The sequence below is a fragment of the Heptranchias perlo genome, chromosome 18 (assembly GCF_035084215.1).
Source record: "Heptranchias perlo isolate sHepPer1 chromosome 18, sHepPer1.hap1, whole genome shotgun sequence".
Classification (NCBI taxonomy): domain Eukaryota; kingdom Metazoa; phylum Chordata; class Chondrichthyes; order Hexanchiformes; family Hexanchidae; genus Heptranchias; species Heptranchias perlo.
This window is the reverse complement of record NC_090342.1, coordinates 3,793,107-3,819,333: the sequence shown is the minus strand read 5'-3', so window position 1 is coordinate 3,819,333 and position 26,227 is coordinate 3,793,107. Positions and strand designations below refer to the sequence as shown.

The following is a 26,227-nucleotide window of genomic DNA, read 5'->3' as shown; positions in this document are numbered from 1 at the left end:
AGAATTACCAGAGCTAACGTTCCATTTCCTGCATCCTGTTCACATTACTTGCCTGGCTCCTGCCCACCTTCAGGACAGAACTTTGCACTGAGGTCTCTCCCAATAGTTAAAAAGTGAGATTGTTTGGAGAGAGAATTCTAAACATTTAAAATAAGGTCAGGTAGGTTTAAAAAGTGGCCAGCAAATTCTCTGAGCATTTTGTTAACCTTGTTTGACACTGTACTGGATTTTAAAAAAATAATACTTCTTGGGATGTGGGCGTCGCTGACAAGACCGGCATTTATTGCCCATCCGTAGTTACCCTGAGAAGGTGGTGGGGGGCCTTCTTCAGCCACTGCAGTAGTGGTTTGACACAACTGAGTGGTTTGCTAGGCTGCCTCAGAGGGCAGTTAAGAGTCAACCATGTTGGTGTGGGACTGGAGTCATATCTAGGTCCAGACCGGTTAAGGATGGCAGTTTCCTTCCCTAAAGGACATTACTGAACCAGTTGGGTTTCTATGACAATCTGACAGCTTCACAGTCACTTTTACTGAGATCTGCTCTTTATTTTTTTCAGGTTTGTTTTCACTGAATTCAAATTCTCAAACTGCTGTGGTGGGATTTGAACTCACGGTCTCTGGATTATTACATAGAATTTACAGCACTACGCTCCACACGAGCCTTCTCCCACCTTACTTCATCTCACCCTATCAGCATATCCTTCTATTCCTTTCTCCCTCATGTGTTTATCTAGATTCTCCTTAAAGGCATCGATTCTATTTGCCTCAACTACTCCCTGTGGCAGCAAGTTCCACATTCTAACCACTCTCTGGGTAGTTTCTCCTGAATTCCTTATTGGATTTATTAGTGACTATCTTATATTTATGGCCTGTAATTTTGGATTCCCCACGTCTACCCTATCAAACCCTTTCATAATCTTAAAGACCTCTATCAGGTCACCCCTCAACTTTCTCTTTTCGAGTGAAAAGAGCCCCGGCCTGTTCTATTCTCTGAGCTAAGCTGCGACCCCACTCCAGACATGCTACAACTTAACAATCGATGCAAAGCAAAAATCAGTAACTCTAAAGTTACAGTGTAACGGTAAATTAAATCCTGCAGTGGTGATAATTGTGACCGATTTCACACGATTTGTGGCACAGTTCCCTCCTGCATTAATAGTTCTTGTTCACCTTGGCAAGTTGTGTCCTTATACAATCAATTTTAACACTTGGATTTTGAAAAAAATGTTTATTGTTTTGGCCATGACCTATAAACAGTACAAGTATATACAACGGAAATCAGTGGTACATTGTACAATGCTCAATCAATCAGTCCAAAGTGAATTGTCTAGACCCGCAAAGCTGAAACTCAGCACAGTATTTCACCAAAACACAAGACCAAGCCTTAATTGGGACTCCTCTTTCCCCGATTGATGTTGACCTGGTTGACAGAGGCAGATGATTTGGATTCACTTACAGCTGAGTTTACACTACAACTCCAGTGTTAGTGCAAGGAGGCTGGAGTGTAAATCTGGACTCAGGGCCTGACCTGATTCCTGAGTGGTGAGGGTTGAGACCCCTCCGGGGATGGTCTTCTCGTGCTGCTTGAGTTTGACACTGCGTGTTGCCGGGGGCAGTGCTCGCCTTGCGGGAGACCCTGTGCAAAGGCTCGGTTTTAGGGCTCCGACATGTTACTGGACAAACTTATCGCTGACTGGCTCGGGGCCCCCGTGCAATTGCACGGTTCTAACACCATCCCTGGATGGTGAGTAGTTCCAGTGCGGTGTCAAACCAGGTGTAAAAGCTACCCGTCCTTTGTCTTGGAGCTCCTGGACTCTTTTCAAATGTACATGCAACTAATTGAAATGTTTAGATAGTGCAGCTGCTGCTGCCCAGGGTGAGAAGCTTCCTCATACAAGGATGACGGCCAGCTTCATGCACTCTCCTGGGTAGCAGATTGACGTTTCAGACAAGCATCGTACATTCCAGGACAAAGCAGTCCACTTGATCGACACCCCATCCACCACCCTAAACATTCACTCCCTTCACCACCGGTGCACAGTGGCTGCAGTGTGTACCATCCACAGGATGCACTGCAGCAACTCGCCAAGGCTTCTTCGACAGCACCTCCCAAACCTGCAACCTCCACCACCTAGAAGGACAAGGGCAGCAGGTGCATGGGAACAACACCACCTGCACGTTCCCCTCCAAGTCTCACACACCATCCCGACTTGGAAACATATCGGCCGTTCCTTCATCATTGCTGGGTCAAAATCCTGGAACTCCCTTCCTAACAGCACTGTGGGAGAACCTTCAGCACACGGACTGCAGCGGTTCAAGAAGAAGGCTCACCACCACCTTCTCAAGGGGCAATTAGGGATGGGCAATAAATGCCGGCCTTGCCAGCGATGCCCACATCCCAAGAATGAATAAAAAGAAGGATCAGTTTCAGACTGCTAGATGCAGTCTAAATGCACCCAAAGTATCACTTCTGTCTTGACACAAATCGATTCTGATCTAATCCTTTTGGGTAATAGTACAACACATGCAATTCCAAACCTAATATCAGACTATATTTGGACATCATTGTTGTACTTAATGTCTCATTCTATTATAAAATTTGATAAATCAGAACCACCAGCTACAAAGACGTGTAAATAATGGTACAAAAATACTATAGCAGTAATTTTACGAACTCACACTCCCGACGCAGAGCTTCACCCAACGGGAGCATGCTTTGAGAATTCAATGCCATTTCAGAGGAGTCATTTTGATCAGAGGATAATCGGGGGAGGCATGAGTCCGGATTGAGGATCTGTGCTCCCAGTGGGTGAAGCTCCTCTCTGGGAGAACCAATTTGTAAAACTGCCCCTTGTTCACCTTTTGGAGCGCAAAAACAGAAAACGCTTGAAATGCACAATGTTTCCATTAGTTTTACACCCGGAACATTCATTCGTCTTTTCTATTTTCAGACTCCGGTTTTCATTTCCGATTTACGGCATTTGCAGTTTATTTTATTTTTGCTAATTTGCTGAATAGCCCCTACTGTCAAATTTGCCTTTGTGAAATTGTTGCTGGTGTTTTCACATTTAGCCGTGCTTGAATCTGTTCACTTTGTCCATGATACCTCATTTCTCACAACAGCGTTCAATGTAAAATAAAACCCACGGGGGCAGATTCTGCGACAGTCCCGTCACTGAGCTTTGTGCGGTGGGATTCAGGCGCTGAGGTCAGCCCAGTTAAAATCGGTTAGGGTGCGTTAATCTGCGTATCTGAGTTCCTGATGTGGACTCCCCTCCTGCAAAGTTCTGTGCTAATTCGTAAAATCTACCCAAGTGATGAGTGTTTTCTAACAGCACCAGTAGAAAAATATCTTCACTGTTAAGGACCAGACTAAGGCCGAGAAATTTGATGGCGTAAAACGGGTGCCTAAACAACGAATATGGCGGGCAGCTCACCCTCATTCCGCGCCACCCGTCATATTGGTAAAGGCACCAGCATAGACGTCCTGAGCAAGTGCCTGAAGCAGGCGTAGGGCCCTTTTGCATATGCAAATAAGGGGGCTTAAATAACATGCACCATGCATGTTACCGTCAGTTTTCTCAGGCGCTTGGCAGCCAAGTTAGGGGTCCTTAAAGGGACCGCTGGAGGCTGCCACCGAGAAGGTAAGTTTCTAACTTTTTGCTCATCCGAAAGACGGCCCCTCAGACCGTGCAGCACTCCCTCAGTACTGCCCCTCCGACAGTGCAGCACTCCCTCAGTACTGACCCTCCGACAGTGCAGCACTCCCTCAGTATTGACCCTCCGACCGTGCAGCACTCACTCAGTACTGACCCTCCGACAGTGCAGCACTCCCTCAGTACTGACCCTCTGACAGTGCAGCACTCCCTCAGTACTGCCCCTCCGACCGTGCAGCACTCCCTCAGTACTGCCCCTCCGACTGTGCAGCACTCCCTCAGTACTGGCCCTCCAACCGTGCAGCACTCCCTCAGTACTGCCCCTCCAACCGTGCAGCACTCCCTCAGTACTGGCCCTCCGACCGTGCAGCACTCCCTCAGTACTGCCCCTCCGACAGTGCAGCACTCCCTCAGTACTGCCCCTCCGACAGTGCAGCACTCCCTCAGTACTGCACTGGGAGTGTCAGGCTGGATTTTGTGCTCAAGTCTCTGGAGTGGGGCTTAAACCTATGACCTTCTGACTCAAAGGCGAGAGTTCTATCACGGAGCCAAGGCTGATGAAACACAGGTTGGCGAAAGAATGGTCCCTCGCTGACCCACGCCTCTTCGAGTGCAGCTCCTCACAGGGACTGTGGGATTCGGGAACTTATCCTGTACCGTAGATTTATTGTTTGCTGTACGTATAATGAACTTTGATGTGTGTATCTATCTCTGAGTGGAAACAGTCGTACCTGAGACCTGCACCTAAAGCCTCTAAGGCTCCATTATACTTCCACTTTCTTGTCAATGCAACGGGGTTTTGGGTGCTCAAAACCACAGACATTTACAGCACAGAAGGAGGCCACTTGGCCCTTTGCATCTGAGCCAACTCTTCGCTCCAGCAATCCAAAGTAACCCTCAGAAAGGAAGAAGTTGCGTTTGTTTCCAAATAAAACATGGCCTCTTGTGACATGGCACGAGCAATGCCATGAGAGGTTTACTAGTAGAAAGAAAGAAAGAGAAAAAGAAAAGAAAGAAAAAGAAATGATGTACTTTTGAAATGTAGTCACTGTTATAATGTAGGAAATGCGCCAGCCTATTTGCGCACAGCAAGATCCCACAAACAGCAATGAAATAAATGACCCGATCATCTGTTTTTTAGTGATGTTGGTTAAGAGATAAATGTTGACCTGGACACTGGGGACAACTCCTCTGCTCTTCTTCAAAATAGTGTTGTGGGATCTTTTACGTCCACCTGAGAGGGCAGACGGGGCCTCAGTTTAATGTCTCATCTGAAAGACGGCACCTCCAATGGTGCAGCACTCAATCTTACTGTCCTGCTTTCGCCTCATACCTTGTATCTTCCTCTGCTTCATATTTTTATCCAATTTTCTCTCATTTGCTTCCTGTGACAAAGCATTCCATGCTCAATAACCCTCTGTCCGAAGACATTTCTCAGAACCTCTCACCACACTCTCTCTCTCTCTCTCTGTCAACTTGATACCTCCCCAACCAAAGGAAATAGTCTATCTCTATTCGCTCTATCAAAACACTTGATAATCTTAAAAAGAAGGAAAAAAAAGAACTTGTATTTATATAGCGCCTTTCAACATTGGGGAAAGTGGCAGTGTAACTCAGGAGGCTACTGGGTGCACCGACTCCCTGAGGTGAGAGAGACCCTCCCAAACAGTTCAATTGACCCAGGAGTAATTGAACGGCCTCCTGCAGCCTCCCCATAGCCTGTTGAGGATCTGCTGGTTGAACTGGTAGGTAAGCTTCCGTTTCACTTTGGTGATCTCGCCGCTCCGAGAGTAGTTCCTCAAAGCTCGAGCCATCTTCTGGTACGTCATGGTCTTCTTGTTGCCCTTCCTTCTGCCCCAGATCTCGGCCAGTTTTTCCTTATTTTGGGAGGAAAACTGGAAGACCCCACCGGAGGGCTGTATCCACCAGATGCAGTGCCTCATCCCCGGGTCTTGCAACATCTCGAAGAGAAACTGGAAGAGTCTCACCTTTCTTTTTCCTGCAAGGTTTAAAAAAAAGACAGACAGAGGAGTTGAGTCGATGGTTTCACGGACACTGCGGCCTGCATTGTAATGGTTATGTTGTGTTTTGATAGGGAAATCCTTACTCTTGTCACAGTTGAAGCCTCTGATCATGTAGTCAGGAGGCAAAGTGGAATTGAAGTCGGGCAGCGGAGAGTAACCAGGGCTGTACACAGAGTCAGCGCTGATAGAATGCCCACACTGGAAAAACAACAGGAATAATAATAGTAATTAAAATGGTGCATTCACCTAACACCGAATTAACAGAATCCAATCATAGAAAGGATTTAGTCCAAGGGACGTTCAAACTGTGGTTAGAACAAAAGAAGGACATCCCAAAGAGCTTCACAGCCAATGAAGTACTATTCTTGAAGTGAAGTCACTGTTGTAATGTCAGCCATGGCTCAGTGGGTAACGCTCCCTTTCCTGGGTCAGGAAGTCGTGGGTTCAAGTCCCACTCCAGAGACTTGAGCACAAAATCCAGGCTGACACTCCAGTGCACTGCTGAGGGACTGCTGCATTGTCAGAGGTGCTGCATTGTCAGCATGAGATGTTGAACCAAGGACCTGTCTGTTCTCTCAGTTGGGTGTAAAAGATCCCATGGCCACTATTTGAAGAAGAGCAGGAGGAGTTCTCCCTGGTGTCCTGGTCAATATTCATCCCTCATTGACACCATTAAATCAAATTATCTGGTCATCATTACATTGCTGTTTGTGGGATCTTGCTGTGCACAAATTGGCTGCTGCATTTCCTACATTACAACAGTGACTACACCGCAAAAGTACTTCATTGGCTGTAAAGTGCTTTGGGATGTCCTAAGGTCATGAAAAGTGCTATATAAACACAAGTCTGTCTTTCTGACACATCTTTTCAAAGCCCAGCTCTGTCCAATCTTTCCTCATATCTTGGATCCCTGACGCTGGGGCTCAGCTTTGTTTCTCAAGGATCTCACCGGATTAAAGGTGTAGTATTGCGAAGGAAGAAATATTTCTTGAAAGGCGGGGTTCCTGTTGGTGCTGGAGCTTGGATGCCAGCCTTCCAGGGGGACTCCGAAAGCACAGGCCCCTAAACAATACAGAAAACATTAGAATCAGAGAATCATAGAATCATAGAAAGGTTACAGCACGGAAGGAGGCCATTCGGCCTATCTAGTCCGTGCCGGCTCCATGCAGGAGCAATCCAGCTAGTCCCACTCCCCCGCCCTATCCCCGTAACCCTGCAAATATTTTCCTTTCAAGTACTTATCCAGTTCCCTTTTGAAGGCCATGATTGAATCTGCCTCCACCACCCCCTCGGGCAGTGCATTCCAGATCCTAACCACTCGCTGTGTAAAAAAGTTTTTCCTCATGTCACCTTTGGTTCTTTTGCCAATCACCTTAAACCTATGCCCTCTGGTTCTTGACCCTTCCGCCAATGGGAACAGTTTCTCTCTATCTGCTCTGTCTAGACCCTTCATGATTTTGAATACCTCTATCAAATCTCCTCGCAACCTTCTCTGTTCCAAGGAGAACAACCCCAGCTTCTCCAGTTTATCCACGTAACTGAAGTCCCTCATCCCTGGAACCATTCCAGTAAATCAATTTTGCACCCTCTCTAAGGCCTTCACATCTTTCCCAAAGTGCGGTGCCCAGAATTGGACACAATACTCCAGTTGTGGCTGAACCAGTGTTTTATAAAGGTTCATCATAACCTCAATGCTTTTGTACTCTATTTATAAAGCCCAGGATCCCATATGCTTTTTTAGCCGCTTTCTCAACCTGCCCTGCCACCTTCAACGATTTGTGCACATATACCCCCAGATCTCTCTGTTCCTATACCCCTTTTAGAGTTGTACCCTCTAGTTTATATTGCCTCTCCTCGTTCCTCCTACCAAAATGTATCACTTTTCATTTTTCTGCGTTAAATTTCATCTGCCACGTGTCCACCCATTCCACCAGCCTGTCTATATCCTCTTGAAGTCTATCACTATCCTCCTCACTGTTTACTACCCTTCCAAGTTTCGCGTTATCTACAAATTTTGAAATTGTGCCCTGTACACCCAAGTCCAAGTCATTAATATATATCAAAAAAAGCAATGGTCCTAGTACTGACCCCTGGGGAACACCACTGTACACCTCCCTCCAGTCCAAAAAACAACAGTTCACCACTATTCTCTATTTCCTGTCCCTTAGCCAATTCTGTATCCATGTTGCTACTGCCCCCTTTATTCCATGGGCCGCAACCTTGATGATAAGCCTACCGTGAGGTATTTTATCAAACGCCTTTTGTAAGTCCATATACACCACATCAACTGCGTTGTCCTCATCCACCCTCTCTGTTACCTCATCAAAAAACTCTCTCAGATTAGTTAAAAATGATTTGCCTTTAACAAATCCGTGCTGGTTTTCCCTAATCAATCCACACTTGTCCAAGAGACTGTTAGTTCTGTCCCGGATTATCGTTTCTAAACGTTTCCCCACCACTGAGGTTAAACTCGGTTAAAGTGCAGCTCCAACAGCACTCAAGAAGCTCGACACCATCCAGGACAAAGCAGTCCGCTTGATTGGCACCCCATCCACCACCCTAAACATTCACTCCCTTCACCACCGGCGCACAGTGGCTGCAGTGTGTACCATCCACAGGATGCACTGCAGCAACTTGCCAAGGCTTCTTCGACAGCACCTCCCAAACCCGCGACCTCTACCACCTAGAAGGACAAGAGCAGCAGGCTCATGGGAACACCACCTCCTGCACGTTCCCCTCCAAGTCACACACCATCCCGACTTGGAAAAATATCGCCGTTCCTTCATCGTCGCTGGGTCAAAATCCTGGAACTCCCTTCCTAACAGCACTGTGGGAGAACCTTCACCACACGGACTGCAGCGGTTCAAGAAGGCGGCTCACCACCACCTTCTCAAGGGCAATTAGGGATGGGCAATAAATGCCGGCCTCGCCAGAGACACCCACATCCCATGAACGAATAAAAAAAAACTGACTGGCCTATAGTTGCTGGGTTTATCCTTACACCCTTTTTTGAACAAGGGTGCAACATTTGCAATTCTCCAGTCCTCTGGCACCACCCTGTTAGGTAAAAAAGAAATTAAATGCTTTGGACATGTAGAGATTGGGAAGAAAGTGATTTAACTTGAAACCTGTTTTCTCATAGAATCATAGAAAGGTTACAGCACGGAAGGAGGCCGTTCAGCCCATTGAGTCTGTGCCGGCTCTCTGCAAGAGCAATCCAGCTAGTCCCACTCCCCCGCCCTATCCCCGTAGCCCTGCAAATTTTTTCCCTTCAAGTATTTATCCAGTTCCCTTCTGAAAGCCATGATTGAATCTGCCTCCACCACTCCCTCGGGCAGTGCATTCCAGATCACAACAACTCGCTGTGTAAAAATGTTTTTCCTCATGTCACCTTTGGTTCTTTTGCCAATCACCTTAAATCTATGTCCTCTGGTTCTTGACTCTTCCGCCAATGGGAACAGTTTCTCTCTATCTACCCTGTCTCGGCCCTTCATGATTTTAAATACCTCTATCAAATTTCCTCTCCACCTTCTCTGTTCCAATCCCAGCTTCTCCAGTTTTTCCACATAACTAAAGTCCCTCATCCCTGGAATCATTCCAGTAAATCTCTTCTGCACCCTCTCTAAGGCCTTCACATCCTTCCTAAAGTGCGGTGCCCAGAACAGTACACAATACTCCAGTTGTGGCCGAACCAGTGTTTTATAAAGGTTCATCATGACTTCCTTACTTTTGAACTCTATGCCTCTATTTATAAAACCCAGGATCCCGTATGCTTTTTTAACTGCTTTCTCAACCTGCCCTGCCACCTTCAACGATTTGTGCACATATACCCCCAGATCTCTCTGTTCCTGCACTCCCTTTAAAATTGTACCCTTTAGTTTATATTGCCTCTCCTCATTCTTCCTACTGAAATGTATCACTTCACACTTTTCTGCATTGAATTTCATCTGTCACGTGTCCACCCATTCCACCAGCCTGCCTATGTCCTCTTGAAGTCTATCACTATCCTCCTCGCTGTTCACTACCCTTCCAACTTTTGTGTCATCTGCAAATTTTGGAATTGTGCACTGTACATCCCAGTCCAAGTCATTAATATATATCAAAAAAAGCAATGGTCCTAGTACCAACCCCTGGGGAAGACCAGTGTACACCTCCCTCCAGTCTGAGAAATAACCGTTCACCACGACTCTCTGTTTCCTGTCACTTAGCCAATTTTGTATCTATGCTGCTACTGCCCCTTTTATCCCCTGGGTTTCAACTTTGATGATAAGCCTATTATGTGGCACTTTATCAAACGCCGTTTGAAAGTCCATATACACCACATCAACCACATTGCCCTCATCGACCGTCTCTGTTACCTCATCAAAAACTCAATCAAGTTTGTTAAACATGATTTGCCTTTAATAAATCCATGCTGGCTTTCCTTAATTAATCCACACTTGTCCAAGTGACTGTTAATTTTGTCCCGGATTATCATTTCTAAAAGTTTCCCCACCACTGAGGTTAAACTGACTGGCCTGTAGTTGCTGGGTTTATCCTTACACCCTTTTTTGAACAAGGGTGTAACATTTGCAATTCTCCAGCTGAGAGGAGCCGAGCCGAGCGGAGGGAGCGTCCGATAAAAGGCGGGATTTCAGAGCGCTGAGAACAGCTGAGAGGAGCCGAGCCGAGCGGAGGGAGCGTCTGATAAAAGGCGGGATTTCAGAGCGCTGAAAGGAGCCGAGCCGAGCGGAGCTGCGACGGAGTTCGAAGTGACGTCAGGAATCAGATCGGGACGCGACACAGGGGAGGCACCTGATTGGGGAGTAGGTTCAGGTGAGTATTTCTACTTATCGACAGTAACTGAAGTAAAAGGAAAGGGAAGGTCTGCAGGTCTTATAGGAAGTAGCGTTTATTTTTTAGTGAATCAAGGTCCCTAGTGTAGTTAACATTCTCTAAATTGAAAACAATTTAAAGGAGTAAACTCCTTAAAGGGAGTGGTAAGTAGTTTTTCTTTCCTTTTTTTCCTCTTGACATTGCAGTTGTTGTTAAGCTAACTTAAGGGTTAAGTCATGGCAGGAGATCCCAGAGCCATGTCATGTTCCTCTTGTGAGATGTGGGAATTCAGGGCTCCTTCCTGTATCCCTGATTCCTTCACCTGCGGGAAGTGTGTCCAGCTGCAGCTATTGTTTGACCGCTTGACGGCTCTGGAGCTGCGGATGGACTCACTTTGGAGCATCCGCGATGCTGAGAAAGTCGTGGATAGCACATTCAGTGAGTTGGTCACACCACAGATAAAAATTACTGAGGGAGATAGTGAATGGGTGACCAACAGACAGAGGAAGAGTAGGAAGGCAGTGCAGGGGTCCCCTGCGGTCATCTCCCTCCAAAACAGGTATACCGTTTTGGATACTGTTGGGGGAGATGGCTCACCAGGGGAAGGTGGCAGTGGCCAGGTTCATGGCACCGTGGCTGGCTCTGCTGCACAGGAGGGCAGGAAAAAGAGTGGCAGAGCTATAGTGATAGGGGACTCGATTGTAAGGGGAATAGACAGGCGTTTCTGCGGACGCAACCGAGACTCCAGGATGGTATGTTGCCTCCCTGATGCAAGGGTCAAGGATGTCTCAGAGCGGCAGCAGGACATTCTGGAGGGGGAGGGTGAACAGCCAGTTGTCGTGGTGCATATAGGCACCAACGATATAGGTAAAAAACAGGATGAGGTCCTACAAGCTGAATTTAGGGAGTTAGGAGTAAAACTAAAGAGTAGGACCTCAAAGGTAGTAATCTCAGGATTGCTACCAGTGCCACGGGCTAGTCAGAGTAGGAATGACAGGATAGCTAAGATGAATACGTGGCTTGAGAGATGGTGCAAGAGAGAGGGATTCAAATTCCTGGGCCATTGGAACCGGTTCTGGGGGAGGTGGGACCAGTACAAATTGGACGGTCTGCATCTGGGCAGGACTGGAACCAATGTCCTAGGGGGAGTGTTTGCCAGTGCTGTTGGGGAGGGTTTAAACTAATGTGGCAGGGGGATGGGAACCGATGCAGGAAGTCAGTGGGAAATAAAATGGTGACAGAAACAAAAGGCAGTAAGGGAGAGTGTACAGAACATGACCGGACAGATGGTCTGAGAAAGCAGGGCAAAGACCAAGGGAAGTCTAGATTAAATTGCATTTATTTCAATGCAAGAAGTCTGATGGGCAAGGCAGATGAACTCAGGGCATGGATGGGTACATGGGACTGGGATGTTATAGCTATTACTGAAACATGGCTAAGGGAGGGGCAGGACTGGCAGCTCAATGTTCCAGGGTACAGATGCTATAGGAAAGATAGAGCAGGAGGTAAGAGAGGAGGGGGAGTTGCGTTCTTGATTAGGGAGAACATCACGGCAGTAGTGAGAGGGGATATATCCGAGGGTTCGCCCACTGAGTCTATATGGGTAGAACTGAAAAATAAGAAGGGAGAGATCACTTTGATAGGATTGTACTACAGACCCCCAAATAGTCAACGGGAAATTGAGGAGCAAATATGTAAGGAGATTACAGACAGCTGCAAGAAAAATAGGGTGGTAATAGTAGGGGACTTTAACTTTCCCAACATTGACTGGGACAGCCATAGCATTAGGGGCTTGGATGGAGAGAAATTTGTTGAGTGTATTCAGGAGGAATTTCTCATTCAGTATGTGGATGGCCCGACTAGAGAGGGGGCAAAACTTGACCTCCTCTTGGGAAATAAGGAAGGGCAGGTGACAGAAGTGTTAGTGAGGGATCACTTTGGGACAAGTGATCATAATTCCATTAGTTTTAAGATAGCTATGGAGAAGGATAGGTCTGGCCCAAAAGTTAAAATTCTAAATTGGGGAAAGGCCAATTTTGATGGTATTCGACTGGAACTTTCAGAAGTTGATTGGGAGAGTCTGTTGGCAGGCAAAGGGACGTCTGGTAAGTGGGAGGCTTTCAAAAGTGTGTTAACCAGGGTTCAGGGTAAGCACATTCCTTATCAAGTGAAGGGCAAGGCTGGTAGAAGTAGGGAACCTTGGATGACTCGGGAGATTGAGGCACTAGTCAAAAAGAAGAAGGAGGCATATGACATGCATAGGCAGCTGGGATCAAGTGGATCCCTTGAAGAGTATAGAGATTGCCGGAGTAGAGTTAAGAGAGAAATCAGGAGGGCAAAAAGGGGACATGAGATTGCATTGGCAGATCAGGCAAAGGTGAATCCAAAGAGCTTCTACAAATACATAAAGGGCAAAAGGGTAACTAGGGAGAGAGTAGGGCCTCTTAAGGATCAACAAGGTCATCTATGTGCGGAACCACAAGAAATGGGTGAGATCCTGAATGAATATTTCACATCGGTATTTACGGTTGAGAAAGGCATGGATGTTAGGGAACTTGGGGAAATAAATAGTGATGTTTTGAGGAGTGTACATATTACAGAGAGGGAGGTGCTGGAAGTCTTAACGCGCATCAAGGTAGATAAATCTCCGGGACCTGATGAAATGTATCCCAGGACGTTATGGGAGGTTAGGGAGGAAATTGCGGGTCCCCGAGCAGAGATATTTGAATCATCCACCGCTACAGGTGAGGTGCCTGAAGATTGGAGGGTAGCAAATGTTGTGCCTTTGTTTAAGAAGGGCGGCAGGGAAAAGCCTGGGAACTACAGACCGGTGAGCCTGACATCTGTAGTGGGTAAGTTGTTAGAGGGTATTCTGAGGGACAGGATCTACAGGCATTTGGAGAGGCAGGGACTAATTAGGAACAGTCAGCATGGTTTTGTGAGAGGAAAATCATGTCTCACGAATTTGATTGAGTTTTTTGAAGGGGTAACCAAGAAGATAGATGAGGGCTGTGCAGTAGACGTGGTCTACATGGACTTCAGCAAAGCATTTGACAAGGTACCGCATGGTAGGTTGTTACATAAGGTTAAATCTCACGGGATCCAAGGTGAGGTCGCCAATTGGATACAAAATTGGCTTGACGACAGAAGACAGAGGGTGGTTGTCGAGGGTTGTTTTTCAAACTGGATGCCTGTGTCCAGCGGTGTGCCTCAGGGATCGGTGCTGGGTCCGCTGTTATTTGTTATTTATATTAATGATTTGGATGAGAATTTAGGAGGCATGGTTAGTAAGTTTGCAGATGACACCAAGATTGGTGGCATTGTGGACAGTGAAGAAGGTTATCTAGGATTGCAACGGGATCTTGATCAATTGGGCCAGTGGGCCGATGAATGGCAGATGGAGTTTAATTTAGATAAATGTGAGGTGATGCATTTTGGTAGATCGAATCGGGCCAGGACCTACTCCGTTAATGGTAGGGCGTTGGGGAGAGTTATAGAACAAAGAGATCTAGGAGTACAGATTCATAGCTCCTTGAAAGTGGAGTCACAGGTGGATAGGGTGGTGAAGAAGGCATTCGGCATGCTTGGTTTCATTGGTCAGAACATTGAATACAGGAGTTGGGATGTCTTGTTGAAGTTGTACAGGGCATTGGTGAGGCCACACTTGGAGTACTGTGTACAGTTCTGGTCACCCTATTATAGAAAGGATATTATTAAACTAGAAAGAGTGCAGAAAAGATTTACTAGGATGCTACCGGGACTTGATGGTTTGACTTACAGGGAGAGGTTAGATAGACTGGGACTTTTTTCCCTGGAGAGTAGGAGGTTAAGGGGTGATCTTATAGAAGTCTATAAAATAATGAGGGGCATAGATAAGGTAGATAGTCAAAATCTTTTCCCAAAGGTAGGGGAGTCTATAACGAGGGGGCATAGATTTAAGGTGAGAGGGGAGAGATACAAAAGGGTCCAGAGGGGCAATTTTTTCACTCAAAGGGTGGTGAGTGTCTGGAACGAGCTGCCAGAGGCAGTAGTAGAGGCGGGTACAATTTTGTCTTTTAAAAAGCATTTGGACAGTTACATGGGTAAGATGGGTATAGAGGGATATGGGCCAAGTGCAGGCAATTGGGACTAGCTTAGTGGTATAAACTGGGCGACATGGACATGTTGGGCCGAAGGGCCTGTTTCCATGTTGTAACTTCTATGATTCTATGATTCTATGATTCTACCACCCCCATATCTAAGGATGATTGGAAGATTATGGCCAGTACCTTCACAATTTCCACCCTTACTTCCCTCAGTAACCTAGGGTGCATCCCATCCGGACCGGGTGACTTATCTACTGTAAGTACAGCTAGCCTTTCTAGTACCTCCTTTTTATCAATTTTTAGCCCATCCAGTATCTCAACTACCTCTTCACTTACTGTGACTTTGGCAGCATCTTCTTCCTTGGTAAAGACAGGTGCAAAGTACTCATTTAGTACCTCAGCCATGCCCTCTGCCTCCATGCGTAGATCTCCTTTTTGGTCCCTACTTGATCCCACCCCTCCTCTTACTACCCATTTACTGGTTACATGGCTATTGAAGACTTTTGGATTCCCTTTTATGTTGGCCACCAGTCTATTCTCATACTCCCTCTTTGCCCCTCTTATTTCCTTTTTCACTTCCCCTCTGAACTTTCTACATTCATCCTGGTTCTCACTTGTATTTTCAACCTGACATCTGTCATACGCCCCTTTTTTCTGCTTCATCTTACTCTCTATCTCTTTTGTCATCCAGGTACATCCTACGCACTCTCATCCCACGTACTCCCCGCGTGGGAGACTTCTACTGCCTCCCAAAGATACACAAAGCCAACACACCCGGACGTCCTATCGTATCAGGCAACGGAACCCTGTGTGAGAACCTCTCTGGATACATCGAGGGCATCCTGAAACCCATCGTGCAGGGAACCCCCAGCTTCTGTCGCGACACTACAGACTTTCTACGAAAACTCAGTACCCACGGACCTGTTGAACAAGGAACACTTCTCACCACGATGGACGTCTCGGCACTCTACACCAGTATCCCCCACGATGACGGCATCGCTGCGACAGCATCAACGCTCAACACCAACAACAGCCAATCTCCAGACGCCATCCTACAACTCATCCGCTTCATCCTGGATCACAATGTCTTCACCTTCGACAACCTTTCTCCCTCGTGGGAATGTACTAGACTGTACCTGAACCATCTCCTCCTTAAAGGCCGCCCATTGTTCAATTACAATTTTGCCTGTCAATCTTTGATTCCAATTTACCCAGGCCAGATCCAGCCTCATCGCATTGAAATTGGCCCTCCTCCAATTGAGTATTTTTACTTTAGTCCTTTACTTTTGTTCTTTTCCATAGCTAATCTAAACCTTATGATACTATGATCGCTGTTCCCTAAATGCTCCCCCACTGACACTTTCTCCACTTGGCCCACCTCATTTCCAAGAACCAAATCCAGCAATGCCTTCTTCCTCATTGGGCCAGAAGCATACTGGTCAAGAAAATTCTCCTGAACATACTTCAAAAATTCCTCCCCTCTTTGCCTTTACACTATTACTACCCCAGTCTATATTAGGATAGTTGAAGTCCCCCATTACCACTACTCTATGGAATATACCTTATATCCAGGAATATTTAGTCCCCGATCCTGCCCTCTTTTGAGCCAGGTCTCCGTTATCGCCACAACATCATATTCCCATGTGGCTATTTGCGCCTGCAGCTCACCAATCTTGTTTACCACACTTCATGCATTTACACACATGCACTGCAAACCTATCTTAGACCTTCTTGTATTCTCTCTTAGTCTGATTCCACCTAATACTGTACTGTTTCTTGCTCTAGTGCTCTCTGTCTCTCCCAATCCTTTGTGCCCCTTGTTTCTCCTTTCCAATGCTACATCCTGGTGACCAACTCCCTGCCAAATTAGTTTAAACCCTTCCCCACAGCACTAGTGAATCTCCCCACGAGGACATTGGTCCCAGCTCTGTTGAGGTGCAACCCGTCCGGCCTGTACAGGTCCATCTCTCCCAAAACTGGTCCCAATATCCCGGGAATCTAAAGCCCTCCCTCCTGCACCAACTCTCCGGCCACCAGCATACCAGCTGGGAGAATTTTAATTCCTTTCAAAAGGGAATTGGCTACATACTTGAAGGGCGGAAATGTGCAGGGCTATGGGGAAAGAACAAGGGAATGGGACTAACTGGATAGCTCTTTCAAAGAGCCGGCACAGGCACGATGGGCTGAAAGGCCTCCTTCTATGCCCTATTATTCTATGGTTCTATTGTGATGATCTTAAATTTGTGCCTTTTCCGTTACAATCTCACTGCCCCAGAGGGCACCTAAAACAGGCGTTGGCCCCTTGAATAAGTTAATGAGGGGTCTAACCTCCGTTGAAGGACCGCGGTACAAAATTAGTTATCGATCAGCGGGCCTGCCTCACTCAAGGATTCTTCAGCGGCAACTACAGGTAGGTTTAACATTGCTTTTAAAAACCCCTTCCTAGGGAGCCAGGAGGAGCAGGAAAGCTCCCCCGACTCCACGAGCACCTCGATCGTCCCCACCCAGGCGTCAGCCCGGGAGGATTAAACAATGAGCCCCACGAATTTAGCAATGGGAGAGACGCCAGCACAGATTGGGCCTCAGGCTGTCCCACTGCTAAATTAGTATGTTTCCCACCCGTTTTACACCCGAAACACCAGGCACAACACACACACCAATTTCTACCCCAGCTCCAGTGATTCAATATCCTTTTTGTACTACGCAGACCAGAAATGTTCTCCAAATGTGGTCTAGCCAAGGTCCTATATAAATTTAACATTACCTCCCAGCTATTGTATTCTATTCCTCTAGAACAGAACCCCAATTCTTTGTCACGAACAAGGGGACATAATCTTAAAATTAGAGTTAGGCCGTTCAGGAGCGAAATCAGGAAGGACTTTTTCACACGAAGGATATTACATAGAATTACGCTGAATGTACAGCATAGAAGGCCATTCGGCCCAACTGGTCTATGCCGGGGTTTATTCCCCACACGAGCCTCCTCCCTCCCTACTTCATGTCACCCTATTAGTATAAGCTTCTATTCCTTTCTCCCTCATGTGTTTATCCAGCTTCCTCTTAAATGCATCTATGTGAGTCGTCTCAGCTACTCCTTGTGGTAGCGAGTTCTACATTCTAACCACACTCTGGGTAAAGACGTTTCTCCTGAATTCCCTATTGGATTTATTAGTGACTATCTTATATTTATGGCCCCTAGTTCTGATCTCCCCACAAGTGGAAACATCCTCTCTACGTCTATCAAACCCTTTCATAATCTTAAACACCTCCATCATCTTCTAGAGAAAAGAGCCCCAGCCTGCTCAATCTTTCCTGATAGGTATAACCTCTCAGTTCTGGTGTCATCCTAGTAAATCTTTTTTGCACCTTCTCCAGTGCCTCTATATCCTATTTATAATATAGAATCATAGAATCATAGACGTTTACAACATGGAAACAGGCCCTTCGGCCCAACATGTCCATGTCGCCCAGTTTATACCACTAAGCTAGTCCCAGTTGCCTGCACTTGGCCCATATCCCTCTATACCCATCTTACCCATGTAACTGTCCAAATGCTTTTTAAAAGACAAAATTGTACCCGCCTCTACTACTGCCTCTGGCAACTCGTTCCAGACACTCACCACCCTTTGAGTGAAAAAATTGCCCCTCTGGACCCTTTTATAGCTCTCCCCTCTCACCTTAAATCTATGCCCCCTCATTATAGACTCCTCTACCTTTGGGAAAAGATAGTAACAGTATATCGGGAACAGGAGGAAGCCATTCAGCCCCTCGAGCCCGCTCTGCCATTCAATCAGATCATGGCTGATCCTGTACCTCAACATTTTCCCACCTTTGCTCCATATCCCTTGAAACCTCCACCCAACAAAAATCTATCGATCTCTGATATGGAGATCAGAACTGTGCACAGTCCTCCAAGTGTGGTCTAACCAAGGTTCTATACAAGTTTACCATAACTTCTCTGCTTCTCAATTCTATCCCTCTAGAAATGAACCCCAATGCTTGGTTTGGTTTTTTTATGGCCTTATTAACCTGCATCACTACTTTTAGTGATTTGTGCATCTGTACCCCCAGATCCCTCTGCTCCTCTCCCCCCATTTAGACTCTTGTCTAAGTAGAAATTTGGAACTCTCTCCCCTAAAAGGCTGTGGATGCTGGGGGATCAATCGGAGCTTTCAAGACTGAGATCGATAGATTTTTGTTGGGTGGGGGTATCAAGGGATATGGAGCAAAGGTGGGAAAAAGTTGAGGTACAGGATCAGCCATGATCTGATTGAATGGCAGAGCGGGCTCGAGGGGCTGAATGGCCTCCTCCTATTCTCAATACACTGTTACTATGTTTGCAAAAACATGTTCTATTTTATCGGTTGTAGGTAGTTGTTCATTTAGATTTGGCAACATTCAGATGGAGAATATGTGACTCAGATCTCAATGTAGAGGACCTGCAGGTAATACAGCGACCGTTGCTTCAGGTCGTTTACGGTACTTAGAGCTACAATCTCGGAGAGAACAGCGCATCCTACAAATGACACAGTGGGTGTGACTCAGGTGGAGAGTTCAGCATTATCAGCGAGTGTTGAGAGTTGGTCACCAACACTGCCCCTTTGTTGACTTTCAAATGGAAAGTGACACCATATGCATTTCCGGCACATGTCAGAGATCACAGGTCTGCTATTAAACGGAGAGAGTTTCCACTGACAGCATTTACTAGTGCAGCATAATGTTAACAAACTGGCAGATTTGGCAGATGGAGTATAATGTGGGAAAATGTGAACTTGTCCACTTTGGCAGGAGGAATAGAAAAGCAGTATATTATTTAAATGGAGAGAGATTGCAGAACTCTGAGGTACAGAGGGATCTGGGCGTCCTAGTGCATGAATCACAAAAAGTTAGTATGCAGGTACAGCAAGTGATTGGGAAGGCAAATGGAATGTTGTCATTTATTGCAAGGGGAATGGAATATAAAAGTAGAGATGTTTCGCTCCAGTTGGACAGGGCATTGGTGAGACCACATCTAGAATACTGTGTGCAGTTTTGGTCTCCTTGTTTAAGAAAGGACATAATTGCTTTGGAGGCGGTTCAGGGAAGGTTCACTCGGTTTATTCCTGGGATGTGGGGGTTATCTTATGAGGAAAGGTTGGACAAGTTGGGCCTGTATACACTGGAGTTTAGAAGAATGAGAGGTGATCTTATTGAAACAGATAAGATCCTGAGGGGACTAGAAGGGGTAGATGCTGAGAGGATGTTTCCCCTTGTGGGAGAGACTAGAACTAGGGGCCACAGTTTTAAAATAAGGGGTCTCCCATTTAAATCGGAGATGAGGAGAAATTTTTTCTCAGAGGGTCGTGAGTCTGTGGAACTCCCTTCCCCAGAGAGCGGTGGAGGCAGGGTCATTGAATATTTTTAAGGCTGAGTTAGATCGATTCCTGATTAACAAGGGAGTCAAAGGTTATAGTAGGTAGACGGGAAAGTAGGGTTGAGGTCACAATCAGATCAACCATGATCTTATCAAATGGCAGAGCAGGCTCGAGGGGCCGAATGGCCTACTCCTGCTCTTAATTCGTATGCTCGTATATTCGAAAACTGCACATTTTTCCATTCAGATGTGTTTGAGTATGTGTGAGAGAGAGAGAGTGAGGGTGTGTGTATTTGTGTGTTTGTGTATATATGTGTGAGAGCATATGAATGTCAATGTGTGTGTGAGGGGGTGTGCATGTGAATGTGTGTATGTGTGTGTGTGTGTGTGACGGGGTGTGCATGTGTGTGTATGTGTGTGAAGGGGTGTGAGTGTGAATGTGTGTGTGAGGGAGTGTGAGTGTGAATGTGTGTGTGTGAGGGAGTGTGTGTGAATGTGTATGTGTGAGGGAGTGAGTGTGAATGTGTGTGTGAGGGTGTGTGTGTGAATGTGTGTGTGAGGGAGTGTGTGTGAATGTGTGTGTGAGGGAGTGTGAGTGTGAATGTGTGTGTGTGAGGGAGTGTGTGTGAATGTGTGTGTGTGAGGGGGTGTGAGTGTGAATGTGTGTGTGTGAGGGAGTGTGTGTGAATGTGTGTGTGAGGGAGTGTGAGTGTGAATGTGTGTGTGTGAGGGAGTGTGTGTGAATGTGTATGTGTGAGGGAGTGTGTGTGAATGTGTGTGTGAGGGAGTGTGTGTGAATGTGTATGTGTGAGGGAGTGTGAGTGTGAATGTGTGTGTGTGAGGGAGTGTGAGTGTGAATGTGTGTGTGAGGGAGTGTGAGTGTGAATGTGTGTGTGAGGGAGTGTGAGTGTGAATGTGTGTGTGAGGGAGTGTGAGTGTGAATGTGTGTGTGTGAGGGAGTGTGAGTGTGAATGTGTGTGTGTGTGAGGGTGTGTGTGTGAATATGTGTGTGTGAGGGTGTGTGTGTGAATATGTGTGTGTGTGAGGGAGTGTGAGTGTGAATGTGTGTGTGTGAGGGAGTGTGAGTGTGAATGTGTGATGTGTGTGTGAGGGGGTGTGAGTGTGAATGTGTGTGTGTGAGGGAGTGTGAGTGTAAATGTGTGTGTGTGAGGGAGTGTGAGTGTGAATGTGTGATGTGTGTGTGAGGGGGTGTGAGTGTGAATGTGTGTGTGTGTGAGGGAGTGTGAGTGTGAATGTGTGTGTGTGAGGGAGTGTGAGTGTGAATGTGTGTGTGTGAGGGAGTGTGAGTGTGAATGTGTGATGTGTGTGTGAGGGAGTGTGAGTGTGAATATGTGTGTGTGAGGGAGTGTGAGTGTGAATGTGTGATGTGTGTGTGAGGGGGTGTGAGTGTGAATGTGTGTGTGTGAGGGAGTGTGAGTGTAAATGTGTGTGTGTGAGGGAGTGTGAGTGTGAATGTGTGATGTGTGTGTGAGGGGGTGTGAGTGTGAATGTGTGTGTGTGTGAGGGAGTGTGAGTGTGAATGTGTGTGTGTGAGGGAGTGTGAGTGTGAATGCGTGATGTGTGTGTGAGGGGGTGTGAGTGTGAATGTGTGTGTGTGAGGGAGTGTGAGTGTGAATGCATGATGTGTGTGTGAGGGGGTGTGAGTGTGAATGTGTGTGTGTGAGGGGGTGTGAGTGTGAATGTGTGTGTGTGAGGGAGTGTGAGTGTGAATGTGTGTGTGTGAGGGGGTGTGAGTGTGAATGTGTGTGTGTGAGGGAGTGTGAGTGTGAATGTGTGTGTGTGAGGGTGTGTATGAGTGTGAATGTGTGATGTGTGTGTGAGGGGGTGTGAGTGTGAATGTGTGTGTGTGTTTGAGTGTAAGAGAGAGATGTGCAGGTTAACTTTCTCTCCGCTGTTTTCACACTGACCTGACACTGAGCCGGTCTCCTGCTCAAACACAAACTGGTGTTGTTGCTCATCCAGAAACTCCATAATCACTTCCAGATCCTCCACATCCGGGTTCTAGGGAGAATTAAATAAAAATAAAACAATCTTGTGGGGTCACCCATTGGGAATTGGATCGGATCAGACATTTTATAGGAAAAGGATAAACAGATCTTACCATAATTTAAAGGCAGAGATGTCATGCAACCTGAGTTCAGAGGTGGGCCTGTCTTTAAGACACAAACATAATGTTTGCATTAAAAGCAACCGTCAAACAGTTTCACAATCACCCATAATCAGCAGAAACCCTTCTTCATATAGAAACATGCACGCAGATACACGCACAGATACACGCACAGATACACACAGCAGATACACACAACACAGATACATGCACAGATACACACAGCAGATACACGCACAGATACACGCACAGATACACGCACAGATACACACAGCAGATACACACAACACAGATACATGCACAGATACACACAGCAGATACACGCAACACAGATACATGCACAGATACACACAGCAGATACACGCACAGATACATGCACAGTTACACACAGCAGATACACGCAACACAGATACATGCACAGATACACACAGCAGATACACACAACACAGATACATGCACAGATACACACAGCAGATACACGCAACACAGATACATGCACAGATACACACAGCAGATACACACAACACAGATACACGCACAGATACACACAGCAGATACACGCACAGATACATGCACAGATACACACAGCAGATACACGCAACACAGATACATGCACAGTTACACACAGCAGATACACACAAAGTAGATACATATACACAGCATAGATACACACACAGATATATGTGCAAATACACACAGCACAGATACACATAGCATAGATACATGCACAGACACACACAGCACAGACACACACAGATATACACACACAGATACACACACAGATATACACACAGACATACGCATGGACATACGCCCGGACAAAGATACACACAGACACACACACAGATGCACACGCAGACATACACACAGGCACACACAGAGATACACACAGAGATACACACAGACATACGCACAGATACACACACAAATACACACACAGATACATGCAGAATCACGCACAGATACATACGCATACAGATACACACACAGGTACACACAGATATATGCACAGATACACACACAAATACATGCACAGATACATGCACAGATACAGATACACACACATACAGATACACACACAAATACATGCAGAATCATGCACAGATACATACGCATACAGATACACACACAGGTACATGCAGAATCACGCACAGATACATACGCATACAGATACACACACAGGTACACACACACATACATGCAGATACACACACAGATACATGCACAGATATATACATTATTGCACAGATACTCAGATACATGCACAGATACACGCACAGATACACGCACAGATACACGCACAGATACATGCATAGATAAACCCACAGATACACGTACAGATACACACACATACACATATAAACACATACAAAGAAAGACTTGTATTTATATAGGGCCTTTTATGACCACAGGACGTCCCAAAGCGCTTTACTTTTTGAAGTGTAGTCACTGTTATAATGTAGGAAACGCAGCATCCAATTTGTGCTCAGCAAGATCCCACAAACAGCAACGTGATATTCTATTTTAGTGATGTTGATTATACATATGTACATACACACATATCTATGTACATACATATATATATACACACATACAAGTATACACGTTCATACACACATGCGCACACACACATATGCATACACATATAAGTACACAGACATGTACAACATACGTACACACACATGAATATACATGCACACATACATACATATACACACACCTACAAACGCACAAACATACCTACATATATAGAGAGGTACGTACACAAGAAGCTGCTTTCCATTTCAGTGAATCTGTGAGTGAGAGAGGCACTGCCCGGTGCTCCAGCAATAGACTAACGTGCATCGGATCCCACAACATCGGGGGTTTTATGAAGATCTATTTAATTTCTCTATCCCGAACTTCTGCTGCGAAATTGATCTAACATCGAAATCGAAGAGAAAATTCGCCAATTCCGCAAACCGACACCAAAAGAAGGAAACACAACCATCTGAACCGAGACCGTTTACACCCTGCAGCAGCGAGACTTGTGAATGTTAGTAGTTACCAGTCGTGTTAGGAGGCAGACGACCTGCCTCGCCCACCTCTGAATGGAGCGCTGCATTAACTCTGAAGGATCTCCTGTACTTACTGTGTGCAACGTAACGTGTCCCTTCATGTGAGACCCCCTCCGTGCCCTGGATCCTGTTTATACCCAATTGTCTGCGTCAGTATGGAGGCCAGCCTCTCAGTCCAAGCCCCTCCTAGACTCTTGAACCGTGAGCAGGTGCAACCTCGCCGTGTCCACCGAGAGAGCGGCGCAGGGTGTCCTTATATCCCGCTAAACTCCGCCAGCACCTACCTGCCGACTACCGGCCCCCTCAGTAACTGTGGGGAATTCCATCCAAATATTCGCTGACACTGGTACATTATATCCAACAGTTTGAAAGATCACTCACATCTGCCCCCGTGGTCCAAAATCTACGCGTGTTAAGGACACTTCTAGAGCAGCTAATCCCCAAACCAAGCGAGTTCCAGATATTACTGGATATTGGGACACTTTTAAACTGAAATTATAGTTTTAAAAATAACTTGAGTGCTTTATGCTGTCATCTGTTTTACTTTGATCAATTGAAAGCATGCAACGAAAACTGAACCGGGAAGGACTGGGCGGGGGGGGTGGGGGGTGGTGCTGGCAGATGTGATAGGGAATATGCAGATGTGGGGGAGAGGCAGATGTGGTGGGGAACAGGCAGATGTGGTGGACACGCAGATGTGGTGGGGAACAGGCAGATGTGGGGACAGGCAGGTGTGGTGGGGAACAGGCAGATGTGGGAGACAGGCAGATGTGGGGACAGGCAGATGTGGCGGGGAACAGGCCAATGTGAGGGACTGGCAGGTGTGCTGGGGGACAGGCAGATGTGGGAGGACAGGCAGAAGTGGGCGAGGCGCCCAGATGTTGCAGAAATCGGACGCGAGTCTTGTTTTATGGGGATGATTTCCCCCCCCACCAAAAAAAAAAGTCATCTGCTTGGGAAGATGTGATACCCGAGGTGTCAGATAATGGCGCAGCTCTGACCCCGGGGGGAGTTTGAACAGCTCGAAGCTCTCTCCATCACCCCTCGTTCCCCCTCTTGAACTCGGGTTCAATTCGATCCCCCTTCTCCCACATTGCTCGTCCTGGCGAACCCTTGGGTCGACACTTCGGGGTAAAGAAGGAGTTTGGAATTCTTATCATTCGTGCAGAAGTCGGAGTCACTTTTTAACAAAAACTTCTCGTCTTAATCATTATATGTGAATATTGGAAAAGGGTTTTAGAGTGAATTGTGTACATTTCTGATCAGAGATACGATCTGTCTTTAACAGCCTGTAAAGAGAGCCCCGAGCGCCAGATCAGGACATGTTACCTTGGCGAGTCGTCGAGGGGCTGGTTACAGGCAGGATTCATCGTGAGAACCGATAGGAATGGTTTTTTTCAAAAAAATGTGTTGGAGTTTTTGCAATTCGATAGCCCGTCCCACGTGAGCCTTCTTTTATTTTAGGCAATAAAATATTGATTATTGGCCTCGAACTTTCGTTGTTTTCCCACAACTCACTGCAATGCGCTGCCTGAAAGGGCGGTGGAAGCGGATTTAATAATAACTTTCAAAAGGGAATTAGATAAATACTTAAAAAGGAAAAAATGCAGGGCTTTGGGGAAAGAGCAGGGGAGTGGGACTAATTGGATAGCCCTTTCAAAGAGCCGGTACAGGCACGATGGGCCGAATGGCCTCCTCCTGTGCTGTCAGATTCTATGAACTCTTACCAGTTTTATAACTCTTCACCATTAGCTTACAGCAAACCTGAAATAGATTTAGCAAGAAGGCTGATTTCAGCCTCTCTCCTTAAAACAAGAGAGATTTTCCGCCGAGTACACTCACTGATGGGCGACTGGCGCATTGTAACCATCATTAAACAAAATTATTCGGATTTGTAGGTGTATAGTTAACAGAATTTTAGAAATGATTGTGGCGGATGAATATATTACAGCCCGTGTTGCCTTTTCCGTGTCACGTTACACATTTAAAACTCGTTTGTATTTGTTGGAGTTTCTGTATCAGAATCCCTAAAGTAAACATTTTGCTGAAGGCGTTTGGACGAGCATCCCATAAAATGTTATATGATTGAATTGGTTTTCTACAAATATAT

The 26,227-nt window shown here is 46.3% G+C and overlaps 1 protein-coding gene across 2 annotated transcripts; it reads right to left on the bottom strand.

Moving 5' to 3' along the window:
* Positions 1-1,212: 1,212 nt before the first annotated feature.
* LOC137334512 (transcription factor Spi-C-like) lies at positions 1,213-24,237 on the bottom strand. 2 transcript variants are annotated; one of them, XM_067999236.1, is made up of 6 exons: positions 24,192-24,214; positions 22,055-22,106; positions 21,861-21,954; positions 6,629-6,741; positions 5,763-5,877; positions 1,213-5,654 (listed from the first exon to the last, which is right to left on the bottom strand). In XM_067999236.1, exons 2-6 carry the CDS (start codon positions 22,055-22,057, stop codon positions 5,326-5,328), a joined length of 654 nt encoding a protein of 217 aa, XP_067855337.1. In that variant the 5' UTR covers positions 22,058-22,106; positions 24,192-24,214; the 3' UTR covers positions 1,213-5,325. The 2 variants fall into 2 exon arrangements, with proteins under 2 accessions (XP_067855337.1, XP_067855336.1); XM_067999235.1 differs by lacking the exon at positions 22,055-22,106 and having other exon boundaries at positions 24,192-24,237.
* Between the last annotated feature and the right edge of the window lie 1,990 nt (positions 24,238-26,227).

Bases quoted from the DNA above. Each gene is read 5' to 3' on its own strand.
- LOC137334512 (XM_067999235.1), bottom strand. From the start codon at position 24,218: ATGAAGGGACACGTTACGTTGCACACA. The intron at 21,955-24,191 runs GTAAGTACAGGA...AATTCTCCCTAG, and splicing joins GACACGTTACGTTGCACACA to AACCCGGATGTGGAGGATCT. The intron at 5,878-6,628 runs GTGAGATCCTTG...TTGTTTTTCCAG, and splicing joins AATACTACACCTTTAATCCG to TGTGGGCATTCTATCAGCGC.